Source organism: Daktulosphaira vitifoliae, unplaced genomic scaffold, assembly GCF_025091365.1.
Source record: "Daktulosphaira vitifoliae isolate Bord-2020 unplaced genomic scaffold, ASM2509136v1 Scaffold_1, whole genome shotgun sequence".
NCBI classification, from domain to species: domain Eukaryota; kingdom Metazoa; phylum Arthropoda; class Insecta; order Hemiptera; family Phylloxeridae; genus Daktulosphaira; species Daktulosphaira vitifoliae.
This window is the reverse complement of record NW_026099572.1, coordinates 82,002,878-82,019,410: the sequence shown is the minus strand read 5'-3', so window position 1 is coordinate 82,019,410 and position 16,533 is coordinate 82,002,878. Positions and strand designations below refer to the sequence as shown.

General features: G+C 23.7%; 3 protein-coding genes across 7 annotated transcripts in view; 2 read left to right on the top strand and 1 right to left on the bottom strand.

The window, feature by feature from the left end:
• The first annotated feature begins 1,021 nt into the window (after positions 1 to 1,021).
• Positions 1,022 to 5,140, top strand: LOC126910268 (putative ankyrin repeat protein RF_0381). Its single transcript, XM_050692680.1, has 2 exons — positions 1,022 to 1,267; positions 2,865 to 5,140. The coding sequence occupies exon 2, from the start codon at positions 2,871 to 2,873 to the stop codon at positions 4,743 to 4,745; it is 1,875 nt and encodes a 624-aa protein (XP_050548637.1). The 5' UTR covers positions 1,022 to 1,267; positions 2,865 to 2,870; the 3' UTR covers positions 4,746 to 5,140.
• Positions 5,141 to 6,351: 1,211 nt separating this feature from the next.
• LOC126910280 (myosin-2 essential light chain-like) lies at positions 6,352 to 8,680 on the top strand. 3 transcript variants are annotated; one of them, XM_050692705.1, is made up of 5 exons: positions 6,352 to 6,484; positions 6,645 to 6,672; positions 7,025 to 7,165; positions 8,061 to 8,225; positions 8,290 to 8,680. In XM_050692705.1, exons 1-5 carry the CDS (start codon positions 6,473 to 6,475, stop codon positions 8,394 to 8,396), a joined length of 453 nt encoding a protein of 150 aa, XP_050548662.1. In that variant the 5' UTR covers positions 6,352 to 6,472; the 3' UTR covers positions 8,397 to 8,680. The 3 variants fall into 3 exon arrangements, with proteins under 3 accessions (XP_050548662.1, XP_050548660.1, XP_050548661.1); XM_050692703.1 differs by having other exon boundaries at positions 6,464 to 6,530; XM_050692704.1 differs by lacking the exons at positions 6,352 to 6,484; positions 6,645 to 6,672 and adding an exon at positions 6,707 to 6,963.
• Positions 8,681 to 10,031: 1,351 nt separating this feature from the next.
• The window catches only part of LOC126910282 (protein phosphatase 1 regulatory subunit 14B), a 15,892-nt gene continuing 9,390 nt past the window's right edge, over positions 10,032 to 16,533 (bottom strand). For all 3 annotated transcript variants that reach the window (XM_050692711.1, XM_050692710.1, XM_050692709.1), the window contains exon 5: positions 10,032 to 10,573. In XM_050692711.1, coding sequence (XP_050548668.1) covers positions 10,532 to 10,573 — 42 coding nt within the window. In that variant the 3' untranslated portion in view covers positions 10,032 to 10,531. The remainder of the gene's footprint in view (positions 10,574 to 16,533) is intronic.

The following is a 16,533-nucleotide window of genomic DNA, read 5'->3' as shown; positions in this document are numbered from 1 at the left end:
CTTATTAAAAAATTAAATTAATTATTTTTTATGTTATGCAGTTAAGTTAAAACGTTAAACTGATTTAACTTTCAACTTTTTAACCTGCACATCATTGGAAAAAAAGTAAAACAAAAACTTTCATTAAGTAATTACTAAATATGTAAAAAGGCTGTTGTATGATAAAATTAAAAATTAATTTATAGATTTATAATTTTATAATTTAGTTCATATTATGACTGGTCAAAATTTATATAATTAATTAACATCGTTCCAAATTTACACTTTAGAAACAAAATGTATATTACATTATAAATACAATATACAATAAAAATTATAAATTATTTTATTACAATTTATTTATATGATGCCTCTATAAACACATAAATTTCCCCACCATTTACATTTTTAATCGTAAATTAACAAAAATAAATATCATCTCTGCTATCGAATTAATTAAATAATTAAAAGTTAAATTATCGTAGAGCATTTAATTTTCGTTTATAAGTTTTTGAAATTTCAAAGTTAATCTAAAAAAAGGTTGTGAAAATACGTTCCACATAAAATTTATACAAATAAATTTATTTTTTAAGTTTCATACAAATAATTTATTGTTAAGAAAACTTTATCATAATTTTTTTTTTTGTAGGCAATTGTTAAGAAATACTGGATTGATGTTATAAATAGTAATTCCGTATTATAATCAGTATTCAATTAATACACCTCTTCAGCGAATACGTCAATTTCAGTTATTAAACCAAATTTTAGTAATATTTCAAAAATAATTAGGTAAAACTTTTTTAAGTGATAATATTTACTTAATTACTAATTTATTAAAAATAAATAATAAATGCTAAATTCTAATTAATGAACTAATTGTTTGAGGGTTAGTTCAATTACATTGGAACGTATTTGAATGATCAATCATTTTCATTATTATCATCTATTATTTATATCAGAATCAAAGTTACAAAAAAAGTTATATTATCATTTTTATGGGAAATCCAGAATTTATAAACAAATAAAAACGTCACACCTATTCAAGATCACCCTTGTGTAGTGCGCTCCTAGTCAAGTTACGGGAGGAGTATAGTTAAACGAAATAATCTGCTTTGATTAGCCTAGTTAATTACTTTTGAAGTTTTATAAAAAAGAATACAATAATTTGACAGTATCTACATATATGTATATATATATTTTTTGAGATGTTTTATTTTAACTAGCATTTTATTAGTTATATAATAGATACAAGGCGTTAAATTAGCATATATCAGATCGTCAGTACTAAGTATGAATATATAAAATTAATTCAAATAATTTTTAGGAACTTATGAGACATTATACTTGATTTGATTAGTATTCATTACTTATTAAGTATTTATCTTATTCCTATGGGATTCTATATCTTACTAACTTTTATTTTAATTTTGTCCATGTGAAGCTTTTTCAATAGCTTGTGGAGAAACATTTATAATAAAAAAAAAATATATATTTCGCTGGTATATTATTTAGTTGTTTGGTTATCATCATATTAGATATTTTTCTCTAACTATTAAACTTTTAATCCTGTTAAACAAATCTATATTGAATGCAACAATCTCATTTATCTTAAAACAGTTTTATCCTTGAATGAATTTGGTCTAGGGACACAAATAAATTTGAAAGTATGTTAGCTTTCCCAAATCATTTAAAAAGTTACATAATTAAAAAAAATTCAGTTTTGTTCTTCTTAGTTTTCTATACATTCTAAAACAAAAACCTTAATGGCAAGCCAATTTTATTGATGACAACTCTTTTTTACCTTTAAATTAAAAAGTAAAGATATCTTTAAATTGTTTTTGTGAAATCAAAAAAATAACTTTGATTCATTATTTGATATTCTCTAATGATATTTTAAATATTTAAAAAGAAAATTAAATATTTCATAAAGTAATATAATATATATATATATATTTAATGATTAGTAAATTTCGATAAGTTATAACTCATTATATACAATTTTTTGCTTAAACTGATTTAATAAGTAATATTTCAGGTTAATCATAATGATTTTAAAATAATATATATTTATAGTAGTAAATAAAATGTTTTAAAATTAATTGATTTTAAGGAATATTATAGAATATAATATAGAACATTTGTTCTAAATATAATATTAGATTATTTATATTAGTTACTTATTCTTAAGATATATTTAATTAAAAATTGGTTCATTCCTGCTTGGAGAAATCTTGATTCCTAACTGTTAAAAAATTCTGTTGGCTTATACTTATAGTTTTTATAAGTTCAATAAAATTTTTTAGTTGGAAAATAATTCTTAGATCTTTTGTAAAAAATTTTTTAATTAATTCTCAAGTTTTAATTCTTAAAAACTTATTATTATTGAACATTATTAAAAATTAAATATTCTCCTCAACTCTACTTGTAAACTATTATTATGTAATTATATCAAAAGGTTATGTAAAGTGTATTTTCATGTTTTATACTTTGATATCTTATTTTCTTTATTTTAAATAGTATTAAATATCTCATTATTTTCATTTACTATAATTGAAAAATAATAAAATTTGTACGTTCGAAAAATATTTAAAATAACACAATTTATCAACTGATAATTTTTAAGTTATTGGTTTATAAATAAATGATTTATTGAACATTTTACCTTTGTCAAGTTACCTTTAAAATGTCACTTTTAACAATGAAATTATAAAATACCAATATGAGTTAATTTTTATATCTTCAAATAATGATATGATTAATTAAAATTTTTATTTTAATTATTAAGACTTGTACGAAAAACTTTAGATTTTAAAAATCATCTTTAAAAGTTTTTCTTACTTTAGTCATTTAAAGCTGTTGGTATATTTTTTAATATTTTCTTTCAGGTGAATATGTCAGTGTCTAACTATGAATATTTTGATGTAACCACACCAAGTTTTAATAATAAGAAGTCTAAACGTAAAAATATTAAAATATCTCAAAGAAAAAATAATGAAAAAAAAATTCCTATTATAGATTCTTTATTTGAAATAAATTTTAAACAAGATTTTGCTTCTAATAATACTGTTGAAAATTTTATGTCATTATATGATAAAGTAAGTAAACTTCAAAAAGGATACACACCTTTACATCTAGCTATTGAAACTGGTAACTTACATTTAGTACAATTTTTATTGAAACTTCCGACTATTAATGTTAATGCATTTACAAGTACTGGTTTCACAGCACTTCATATGGCTATCAAGTTAGATAGTTTAAAAATTGTTAATTACTTATGTGAACATTCTGACATAGATTTAGAAGCAACCTCAAACTCGTTAGGTACCCCATTGATATATGCAACATTGATATCAACTCCAATTATTTTAAAAACTCTAATTGAAAGTGGTGCTGATGTTAATAAAACATTTACAGCAGATTTCTTAAATCCTCTAATGTTAGCTATTCATAATAATAAAACAGAACAAAGTTGGCTATTAACTGAAAGTGGAATTTGCTCTTTACATACAGATATTAAAAAATGGAATGCTTTACATTATGCTACTTTGTTTAAAGGATCTGCAGAACTCATTAAAAGACTTGTAGATATTGGAGTTGATTTAAATGGAGTTACTCGTGAAGGAATGACACCTTTGCACCATGCAGTGATATCTGGAAGTATTAATGCTGTAAAAATACTTGTTGAATTGAAATCAGACATTCATAAAAGTGATGATAATGGACTTACTGCCTTACACTATGCTGCATATCAAGGCCATTGGGAAATAGTAAAGGAATTGTTGGCTGCTGGTTCCAGACCAAATAAAAAAACAAATAGCAAAGTTACGCCATTACATTTTGCTGCTAAACATGATCGAATTTTGGTAATAAAAGAATTACTGAAATGCTATGTTGATGTAAACGCATTAACTATGCAATGCAACACACCATTGCACTATGCTGCTTGTAATGGAAATGAAGAAATGGTTGATATTTTACTTAAAAATGGAGCTGATTTAAGTATTCCAAACAAAGATAATGATTTACCTATTCATCTTGCTTGTGTGCGTGGTGCTTTTAAGGTTGTAAAGCTATTATATTCAAATGGATTAAATATGAATTGTCGCAACAAAAATAATATGTTACCTATACATAATGCTATTCTCAGTTCAAATCCAGAGCTTGTCAAGTATCTTTTAGACAGAAGTAAATATAGCATAGATATTGATTTATACCATGTAGCTTTACGTTCTAGTGATATAAATATCCTTAGAATTTTAATTGAAAAAACTAACATAAATGTATTTAAAGATCAAATATTTTGGTGTAAGGTTATAGGATTTTCTGGATCTTTAGAAGTTATAAAAACTTTCATGAAATACTTTATACCATCTTCTTCAACTTTAATGAATCTAGTAGGATATGCAACACGGTTAGGATATAGTGATATTGCCTTGTATTTACTGAATCATATAGAGCAATGGAATAATCTTATTGACTGTAAAGAAAACACAACATTGAATTATGCTATTCAAAAAGGTGATTTAGAATTGGTCCGTGTATTGTTAGACAAAGGTTCAGATGTTGAGTTAAGCAATAATGTGAGAAATTCATCTTTACATTCAATATTAAAGAGTGGAAATCAAGAAATAAATAAACTGTTAGAAAAAAAAGCTATTAACCATTGTATTCAGAAAAACAAAGAATGGAATCCTCTTTCTCAAAGTTTTATATTTCAAACTGATTACCCGATTACTGACAGGAAAATTGTTTTGACAAAAACGTAGTATTTTATTATAATATTAATTATTTAAATTGATACATCATAAGTTATTATAAATGTAAACTATTATTCGACCAGAAGCAAACAACTTATTAATACTTAGTAATTTATTTTAATCAAGACTTAAGAAAACATTTTTTCAAAAATCAATATTTATATAAATAAATTAGCTAATATTTATGTGGTGAAATTTTTGTTTATTATTATATAATTTTTTTTTTAAGTTTGATTACAGGATATTATTTGAATATTCAATATTTTATATGAACATTTTTAAACATTTAAATGATTGGAATTATAAGACAACTATTTTTTAAATATTTGTATATTATTTTTTGTATTTTATAAATTATCAAGTATACAGACTAATATAATAAATACACAAATATGTTTTAAGAATTGATATTTATTTTATTAATTTTTTTTTAAATTAAATCAAAAAAGTTATTTTATATAAAAATACTCGAAGGGTGTTAGATATAAATAAATAATTAGCCAACTCGACACTGAAACCCGAAATTGAAAATTAATATTTTAAGTCTCATATTGTTATCGTGTAGCTCATACTGATATAAATTGCTAACTGAATAAATACGAAGAGTATATTTCATTTGTTATTTCAAAGCAAAATTCTTTTTGTTAATTACGCTACTGGTCTTCTTTTATTTTGCCTGAATTCCAACTACTTGTTATCGGCCACCCCTTATCCTAAATTTCCACTTGACACGATCTCCCACAGCCGTCTTTGTATCGCATTCAATCTCTATTTTGGTCTTACTCTACCTCTTCTTCCTTCAACATTCATTTCTATAACTGAATTTATTAATTTAACTGTTTATTTTGATACTATTAATGAAATATTGTTAATTAGCATGACAGGTATATGACATGTACAATTTTATGGCTTTTAAATGTTAAGAAATATATAATTAGGGTTAACTTGTTTAATGTTAAGCCTCTCAAATAATCATGGCTGTATTATACTATTAGGTATTATAGCCACTACGCCTAAGAATTTTAAAAACTTTTTAAGTATGTGCAGTGGATTATTAGCCTGTTTCGAAAAAATGTAGCTAAAATTTTTTTCCCAGTTAATACATATGGTCTACGAACTGAATGATTCGGCTCTAATAATTAATAACATTTTGTAATATATGCAGGAGTTATTGAGAAATCTCAGTAGTCTGCTCTGGATTGAAGACTATGAACTAACTGAAGAATAATAATTCAATATTACTATTTACTGATTGAATAAATTCTAAAATTAAGTTTTAAATAAAAATATATATCATCGATGGACGGCATTTAACATTTTTGTTAAACATTATTTGCCTGCAAAAAAATAGGTAAAAGCTTTGTTGTGAGCCAAATTTTAATAACAGAATTCCTGTCTCATTTACGTCTGTGGTGCTAGTCTTTGAGTTAATACTTTTACTTAAAAGTATTATAATATACTACTTTGTTAAATCTAGTATATTAGTCAGCAGATATCGTAAAAGCGTAATGTCACACTCTTTGTTGTAGTTTTAGTTTTTTTTTTATATAATAATGTGTTAAATTATTTGTTTTAAAGTATATGTTTACGTACACGTATTGTGATTATTATCATAATGCTATCATTTTATTAAATATTATGCAGCTGAGTCATAGACTGCAAATAGATACGTATCATTATTATTTTGTTAACATTTATATAATTATTAAAATAATAAAATTAATATAATAATAAAAATGAGTAAAACAGTAAGTATAAGTTATGTTACATAAATTCCCAACTAAGTTTCTACAGGTTTAGTATAAGCTAGCCAGATATTTTATTCATATTATTAATATCTATTATTTTTTTTAACTTATTAGTATCTTACAAAATTATTTAGTAGTTGTCTCAATCTTTTTTTTTCAGGCGTCTTATTCAGATGAACATCTCTCTGGTGAGTAGAAATATGCTAGATTGTTTTTATATATTAACTATAAATGGTTGGGGGAATAATTACAAATGTCCGTTTTGTTACCTTATTTGGATCTAACATGAAACCTGTCCTTAAAATTTAAAAGGAAGAAATTATTATAGCAAGGCTATAGTGAAAATTATTACTATCCATTTAATTCATATTGTACAAAAATTAATATAGTGAAGAAAAAAATTATATATGTATATAAATATTTTCACAAAATGTATTCTTATAATTATGATGCAGTAAAAGTCATTACTTCCATGGAAGGTTATTATTATTATCCAATTAAAAGAAAATAAATATTTTTCAATACACATTTTTGTTTTAGAAATGCAAGAAGCTTTTCAATTATTTGACATACGAGGAGACAATAAGATTCATATCTCTCAGATTGGTAATGCATTACGAGCCTTAGGTCAAAATCCAACTGAATCTGATGTTAATAAATTCACTCAACAACATAAAGCGGGTAATTTTCATTTAAATTGAAAATGATAAAACATCAAATATCAATTATCAATGAAATATCTTTTATTGGCCAAATTAATAAAAAGAATTTTCAAACCATACAATTGTGTTATACAGTGGATTCTTCTTATGTCAAATTTTTTGTTATCTTAAAATGTATTGAAATCACCTAGAATTTATGTTCTACACATTTTTACAATTTATTAAAGGACATTATTTTAAATTTTCAAATATCTTAAATTTTTTTTGTTCCCCTCGATTTATTAATATAAATTAATATTATAATTATGCATTTACATTATCATGTAATATAATATAATACATATTACTTAATATCTATTATATATATAACCTTAACAAAAAAGGTAGTTTAAATATATAGTGTTCAGTAAGTAAGAAAATGGGTTTCTATTGTTCTCATTGTTTATAATAATTTACACGTTTTCTTACTTACTGAACATTCTGTATATGTTCCATTAAAAAAAATAAAGTTAAAATTCCTATAAGATATAAAAGCTAGATCCAAATAAAAATCTGTTATAACTAATAATATCCCATCCAAAAAAAAAAATTGTTTAAAAAGTTAGTATTTTAAGAGTGCCTAGTATTAAAATAATCACTTCATATATCTTTAATAAATAGAATTAAAGACCCGTCTTAAATTATCCCTTTGGACTTTATGTTTAGTTTTAATTTTTTTCAATTGTAGACATAAGAAAACTTAAAATATGTTAGCAAATATTTTACTTAAATATAATAATTATTATATTATAATATTAAATAGTTGTTCTTTTGAAGTTGAAGTGATTTTAACACAAGACTGCATAAAAGATAACTATTTTGTTTTTAATTAATTGAAACATTTATTTTTTTTATTAGTTTAAAATATTTTTTAGATGAAAGAATAACTTTTGAAGTTTTTTTGCCTATATATCAAGCAATATCAAAAAATCGATCATCAAATACTGCTGATGACTTCAATGAAGGTTTACGTCATTTTGATAAAGATGGCAATGGATATATTTCATCAGCTGAGTTACGCCACTTGCTTACAAGTCTTGGTACGTTTTACTAAATTTACTAAAATTAAAATTTCGATTTTCGATTAATTTTTATTGTAAATAGGAGAGAAACTTACAGATGACGAAGTAGAACAATTACTTGCTGGTCAAGAAGATTCTCAAGGAAATGTATCTTATGAAGAATTTGTTAACATGGTTATGTCTGGCTGAATTAAATTTTAAATATTCTATAAATAGCATGTCTAATAACAATTCAAAATATTTTTATATTTTTTTAATAGCCAACTATTTTTGTATCAACTTTGTATGACGGAACAAAGAACTAATAAAATAATAATAAATAAAAAATTCCATTATATTATTGACCTAATTATTACTTAAAATTTATATAATTTATTAATGTATATTATTATATTTATGTTTTAGAAATTTTTTTATTAAATGTTATAGTATTCACTAATCAAAATTAATAATAATTACTTTATCAAAAATGATGTGGTTATTTTTTATTTAAATTTATTTATTTCATTACAGCTACACATGTACACACACAAATTACTTATGGTGAAATGGAATAATTATAAATAAGTTTGATATTTAAAACCAAACAAATATGACATGAGTTTTATAATATTGCATAAATCAATTATTTTAATTAAAAAAATAAATTGATTTAACAATTTTTGGGCTTATTAAAAAACATTAAAAAATTGAAAATGAGGTATTAAAAAGAGTCTAACTTTTACTAATTGAATGGTTTTCATTTCAATTATTTAAAAATGAATAAATAAAATTTATTTTTCTTTAATTGACACGCAAATATTATAAAAACATGATTTATCAATGAATATTACATAAATTCTGTTTTAGTAGGCTTGTTTACATTTATCATAAATTAGAAGAGATAATGTAAACATTCGGAGAAAATTTTAAACAAACTAAAGCTTTTTATAAATAAAAAATATATATAATAGAATTAATGATGAATTATAATTGCACTAAATTTAAATAAAAAATTTTTGTTGCAATTCAAAAAAAGTTTGATAAATACACTTACAATTATTTAAAATATTTTCTTTTTTATGAATTCATAGAATCGAAAATTGCAATATTGTGATTTTTTTTGTGTAATAGTGTCTAAAAGATACCGCTAATCTAATTCAATTATAAGATATCTCATTGTATGTAAAATTAGTTTAATTATAATGACTGAGATTAAAAAATATAAGGATTATATTAAATTATAACATTCCTGTGTTAATTTTTGATATAAAAAAATCAAATTATTTTTAGTACATAATGCCTTTCTAATAGGCGGAGAGACTACAGTGATAACAAAAATTAGATTTATTGCTAGGAAAAAAATATGATCATGCACAATTTATTAAGAAAATATTTATACAGGTATTTAAAAAGTAAGGAAAATTTTCTATTATTCATAACAATTTACCTGCTGTTCCATCATTTATTAAATACCCATCTATAAATATAATATTTATTAATAAATAAATGAGGTTTTGTTTACGAAGTGAAAAATTGGAATTACTAATTGAATTAATACACATTGAATTTGATTAAGAAAACAGTTTGGAGGTGAATTTTACACTTTAAAAATAGGCTATACAAGTGTTATTTTTATATTAAAATTGGGAGAATGAATTTTTATAACGGTGAAATTTTTCTTACAGATGTTATTATATGTTTCTTAAAAATTCAATTAAAAATAAATAGCTTTGTATTGAAGGAAAAAAATTCAAAATGTACTATGAAATATTGATTGAAAAACATAATACATTATTTAAATAAATCTACTTATATGTATTCTATAAATAAAAAAATATCATATTTAAAAAATGAATATATAAGAATTTATTATACATAAAACATACTATAAATTAAATGTTACTATAAAATTTATTTACTTAATTTTAAATTTTAAAATAAAGGATAATTATAAAGATGAGTCAGTCTTAAAAACTGAGAGTTTAATAAAAACAATAATTCTCAATTATAAGGCATAAACTATTAACAATGAACTAATGTGTAGTATTTAAACTATCAATTAAAATTTATAAAGGAAAAATAATAAAAAAACCAAATTGAACAAATAATAAATAGGCAAGTAACAGATCAAATAAAAAAATAAACAATGATCGATTAGTGTTAAAAATAAATAAAATAAGTTCTAAAATATTCTATATCTGGACGGTAATTAGTCTACAAATGAGCTTACTCTCGAAGTTGTAATTAAGGCTACTACATAATTGGTAAGATGCGACAGATTTGGTTTGGCAGTTACAAGCTTATATTGGACGGATCTGTGATTCAATCCACCCAAAATGCATCTACAATGTTTTTATTTTTTCCAATAATCTATCAATAAATACCTGTAAAACATTAATATTAGACATTTTTTAAATTCTTATTTACATACTTAATTAACAAAATAAATAAAATAAAAGTTTTATAACTGTAATATATGAATAAATATTTATTATAGAAATTAAATGTAGTATGAAATTGATATTTAATAGTTTAGTATTCTAATATTTACGGAGAAATTATAAAAAATTATAAAGTAGTTATAACTTTTATGGCAAACATAAAAAAAAGTTAAAGGCCTTGATGCAATACTTAAAAAAAAAAATTGTTTGTTATTTATGAATAAAATTACAGGTCTATAATGAATTTTCATCAGAGACCAAAATATACTTTTCTAAACACGTTTTTGCGACGATTTCAAATTTGCAATTAGAGTTTCGCATATAGTATAAATAATAACAAAATTCTACTAATTAATATAACAAATATTTATGTTTGATTTTTAGGGTACGTATGAATAATTAATAAATATATTTTAATTGAAAATAAGTTGAAAAACTTCTACTCTCTATATACATTTTTAAGTTTTGTATCACTCCTGTATAAAGTGAAATGGTCAGAAAAAAAGTATGTCGAATGAAAAAAGTATATAAATAGTATTTATCATAAAAAAATTGGATTGATCCATACAATTTTCAAAAAGTTATAGCATTATAAAGTTAAAAATATAAAAAAGAATTCTTTTACAAAAATTGTATTTTTTTTTTATTATGTTTGATGTCCGTTTTCACCATGAAAATAAAGTAAAGTTCAAAATTATTTTTTTTCATATTTAAGTATATTACATAAGCTTTAATTTAAGATATATATTCCATTTTTGATATTGATATTACTATTGAAATAATATTGAGTTAAAAAGTTTCAAACATTTCTTAAAGATGAAAAAATTTAATTATATTTATATATTTGTAAAACTATTTTAGGATTAAAAATATTCATTTTTGTACATCTAGTCATAATATAATTAATAATAATAATTTGTGTATTTACTTTAAATATAATAAAATATAGAAATTATTTTTTATGTGTTCATATGTAAAAATTTATTAAGCACATTTATTAAATCTTTTATAAAATTGTTATTTGTATTATTATAATTTGGAGGGAAATTATCTTTGTATTTTAATAAATTGTAAATTATAATATATATATACATATATTGTCTCTAAATGTGTAATTTTTTTAGAAGAATTAGATTGGTTTAACATTGTAAATTTACCTTTAAACATAACTGTTATACTGTTAAATATCTACTATTTCGACATACAAGTATACAGAAGAATGTTGCTTGTAGTTTAAATTATTAAAAATAATAATCTTTACTATTGGAATTATTTTATTGAGGATATTATATTCAAAAAGATTATTAGAGAAAAGTGGTATTTTTTCCAGAAATAAATAGTAAGTAGTTTTTTTATTTATAAAAATAACATTATGAAAAATTATCATAAAATAAAATCTATTTAATTTTAAAATGTTACCATTTTATAAGAATTATAATTCAATTTATAATTATTTTCATTTTTTATTACTTTGAAACTTTTTATATTTGTATAATTATTTTATTTAAAAGTATAAAAATTTATCGTGGGATTATGACTTAATTTTAATTTAGGCCAATAGTTATTTTTATTTATAAATAAACATACAGAAATTTGTTTCTAGGTAACTAAATTTTTATATGCGTAGATCAAATAAATAGTTTGCTCTTCAGGAGGCGATCTGACGTGAACGAAGAAAATTTAAGTATTTTTTCACACGATGACACCTCAAACCGAACATAACGAAAAAGCTATAGCTTTCTCTAAAAAGTTTGTACTTAGTACAAATTGGCGAATGCCGCGCTCAAATAGTATGTTTACAAACCCTTCATGGAAATTACACAAGTTTCAAGAACTGAAATCAGAGTTGAATTTCGTTAAGCACAAACTGGACAACTTCAACAGCGAAACATGGCATGCACATACAACCAAAATGAATCCTGCTGGATTAGTCATTGGTCATCTTAAGAAAAATATACGTCCTGATTTTTTGACTCAAGCTTGGTGTAAGTTCTATGAGATCTTAGGAAATTCTTCTTTGCTTACTCAAGAACGTACATCCAAAGCTAATTTCAACTCTGTACATCTCTGTGAAGCTCCCGGAGCATTTATTTCTGCACTGAATCATTACATATCACTAAATCATCATAACTTAAATTTCGATTGGTTGGCCATGACACTTAACCCGTACCATGAATCTAATGGTCAACCTGAAATTATTACTGACGACCGCTTAATATTGAACACATTAGACAAATGGGAATTCGGTCCGGACTATACTGGTGACATATTTCAACCGAAGTATCACGAACACTTATTGGCGACGGTTTCTAAAAGATTTGTAGACGGCGTAAGTTTGGTAACGGCCGATGGAAGTATAGATTGTCAAAATGATCCAGGAGAACAAGAATGTACTGTCATGCGTTTACATAATTACGAGGTAATGGTTGGTTTGAACATATTAAAAGACAGAGGATCATTTGTATTAAAAACGTTTACGATATTTGAATGTAACACAATTTGTAGAATATACTTGCTTTGTTGTCTATTTAAATCTGTCGAAATTCAGAAACCAGCCACAAGTAAGTCCGGGAATTCAGAAATTTATATCGTATGCAAAGATTACAAAGGTAGACAATTTGCTGAGCCTTTTATTCAGTCGTTTTTCGAAAGTGAAAACCACGAAAATGCAATGTTTCCTCTTGGGCAAATACCCAGAACTTTTATTAACGAAATATTCAAGTGTTCAAGTTATTTTTCAAACTTACAAATAAGAACTATCGAGAGGAACATTAGATCGTGGTTTCTAAAGGCCGAGTATTATAATGAAATGAAGGAAATTCAAAGTTATGTGTGCAAAGAGTTTATCAAAAGATACAATTTAAAACCGATTCATGAAGACCAAACTCTTATATCAAAAAACGTATCCAAAAAGTACAATAAGAAGATATTTGACGTCTCGTACGCGGAAAAGATGAGCCGTCGTGATTTAAGTCTTCGAGAAGAAGCTGAAATATTGTACAAGGACATGACAAAATTTTCCAATTTAGAAAATAATATATGGAATAAAAAATTATCTGTACGATGTAAAAAATCTAACATCGATGTGTCACAGGTAAAATTTTGTATGGGAAAGCCAGTAACGAAAGTACGCGGATCAAAATTTTGCGATGGGTCGTTACTTGAATGTAGAAATAAGATAATTGGTAAATTTCCTTATGTTGAAAGAACTAGTTGTAAAAAAACTCGATCCTCGTATTTCAAATCTCAACTGAAAAACTGTAAATCAGATACAACAGTTTGTGATTTGACAGATGTTTATTTGGAAAATCGTACAAACAATGTCAAATTACAATACAATTGTTTGCATTACATCTTAGATTCATTGAAGCACACTACTAACGATATGTTACTAATTGGATATCCACTGCACACTCAAATAGCCATCGGATGTCTTTTTGCAATGACTGGTATGTTTGAGTCGTATGCAATTTTGAAACCGGATCGTAACTGCGGCCACGCATTTGCATTTTTTGGTCTCCAGAGAAACAATAGGTGGCTTGATATTTTATACAAAGTCTTGGACAATATTTTGCCCACCTCTGATGATTACACAGATTCTGACAAAGCATTAATCTCACTGCTTCCAATACAACATCTTATAGAACAGAAATCTTATCATGAAATTGTTGAACTTAATAATTTGTGTCTTTTATATGAGGTCGAACCAATTCTTTTGGACTTTCTTTGACCATAGATGTTTTGTTCATACTTAAGACTTATGATATGCTATTACAATTTTAATCTCAACACCAATAGCAACTTCTGTGCCGATTGTGACTGCATTTGTATTTTTACATATGTTTGTATATTACATTATAACTCTTATGCTTGCCGCAGTCACTGTAGTATACATGGTAATTTATCATTGCATTGAAATCTAATATCGTACATACTGTCGGATGTCTTCTTTTTATTAAAAGAAAATGATTTATATAAAGATTTGCTTTTGTATTAAGTCAATTAATAACTTTTTATGGGTTTTGTAATTTAATATTTTTTTATTTTTTACTTTTCCTTTTTCAATTTTTGTTTTTTTTTTTGCTCATTAACAGATATTTTCGTTGCCTTTTAAAAAATTATTTTTGAATATATAATTTACAATTATTTCAATATTGTTTTAACATTATTTAATTTAAATTAATTAGACTTTAATTTTGTTAACTTAAAATGATTTTTTTAGTTGTATACTTTATGATAAAAGTATTAATGTTTTTATTTGTACTAAACATTTATAAATATTGTATATTTTTACTGTAAAATCCTACTAGAATTTTATCAAATATAATAACTGTACTTTTTGTAATTCGTGTGTTCAATTTCATATTTGTATTTATTGTTACTTTAGCAGTGACAGTTTGTATTTTTTAATTATTAATTATTATTTGAAGATATTAAAATAATTTTGACATCATTATATGTCGAATGAAAAATAAATAGTATTTTTCATAAAATAATTGTATTGATCCATAATTTTTTCAAGAAGTTATAGAAATATAAAGTTAAAAATATAAAATATAAAATATAAAATTTTAACACAAAAATAGCATTCAGTTGCCATTTTTACCTTGTAGACAGAATAAANTAAAATCGAAAATTTTAACACAAAAATAGCATTCAGTTGCCATTTTTACCTTGTAGACAGAATAAAGTTCAAAAAATTTTTTTTCTATAATAAAGTATATTAAATTAGCTTTAATTTAAGATATATATATATAAAAGTGTCACTATTTCCGGAACACTTTCAAAAGTTAAGTTGAAAAAGTTGTTATTTTGAATCCCTCCTTGTGGGCTTGTAAAGGGTCAAATTTATAAAAAAATATAAAAAATGATAGGCTCATGAATCTATGTAAAAATGTTTTATTGATTTAGTCATTTTTAGAAAAGCTATGGCAGTTTTAAGTAAAAAATTGAAAAAATGTCGAAAATTAGCGATTTTTAAATTTGTAATTTTTTTGGAGATTTCCCTCATTTACGGGGAACAAGGGAATTTTTCAAAATTTTTGAGGATAATGTCTTAAACTAGATACGATTTGCGATCTTTTGACGTATCGTTCAGAAAAATCGGTCCATTGAGAGATAAGAAAAAGTAGTGACAGACACACACACATAAAAAGAATAAACACATAATGTTAAAATTAATACCTTCTCAGCTTTGCATCTAAGTTAAAAAAACACATCATAGTAAAATCGAAGCTAAAAAAAAAACCCAGCACAGGGGGGTCGCGGCACAGNTTAAGTAATAAAAAAAAACCCAGCACAGGGGGGTCGCGGCACAGTGGTGACGTGGTATAGATGGATCAAGTATAATGATATCTGACAGTGATTAAAATCACTATCAAAAAAAAACGATTCGATGCAAATCTTTAGATACTGTTTAATTTTAAAAAATTGGTGGACTATTCCAAAAGCTACATGATCTGCTAGTTCATTATTAATATCCTAATTAAGATAAAGTATGTAGAATGAAAAAGGGATTATTAAAAAATATTATTTCTCATAAAAAAATAATGTTGATCCATACACTTTTCAATATGTCATAGCATTATAAAGTTAAAAATGTAAAAAATAAAATCGAGAATTTTCACACAATAATAGCATTCGGTAGCCATTTTCACCGTGAAGATAAAATAAAGTCCGAAATTTTTTTTTCGCATAATAAAGTAAATTACATTAGCTTTAATTTAAGATTTATATAAAAGTGTCAGATTTCCGGAACACTTTCAAAATTTAAATTGAAAAAGTAAATTTTTTGTGAAAAAGTGGTCATTTTAAATCCCCCCCTGTGGGCAGGTAAAGGGTCAGATATAAAAAAAATATATACCAAATGATAGGTAAAGACATCATGCATCTATAAAAAAAAA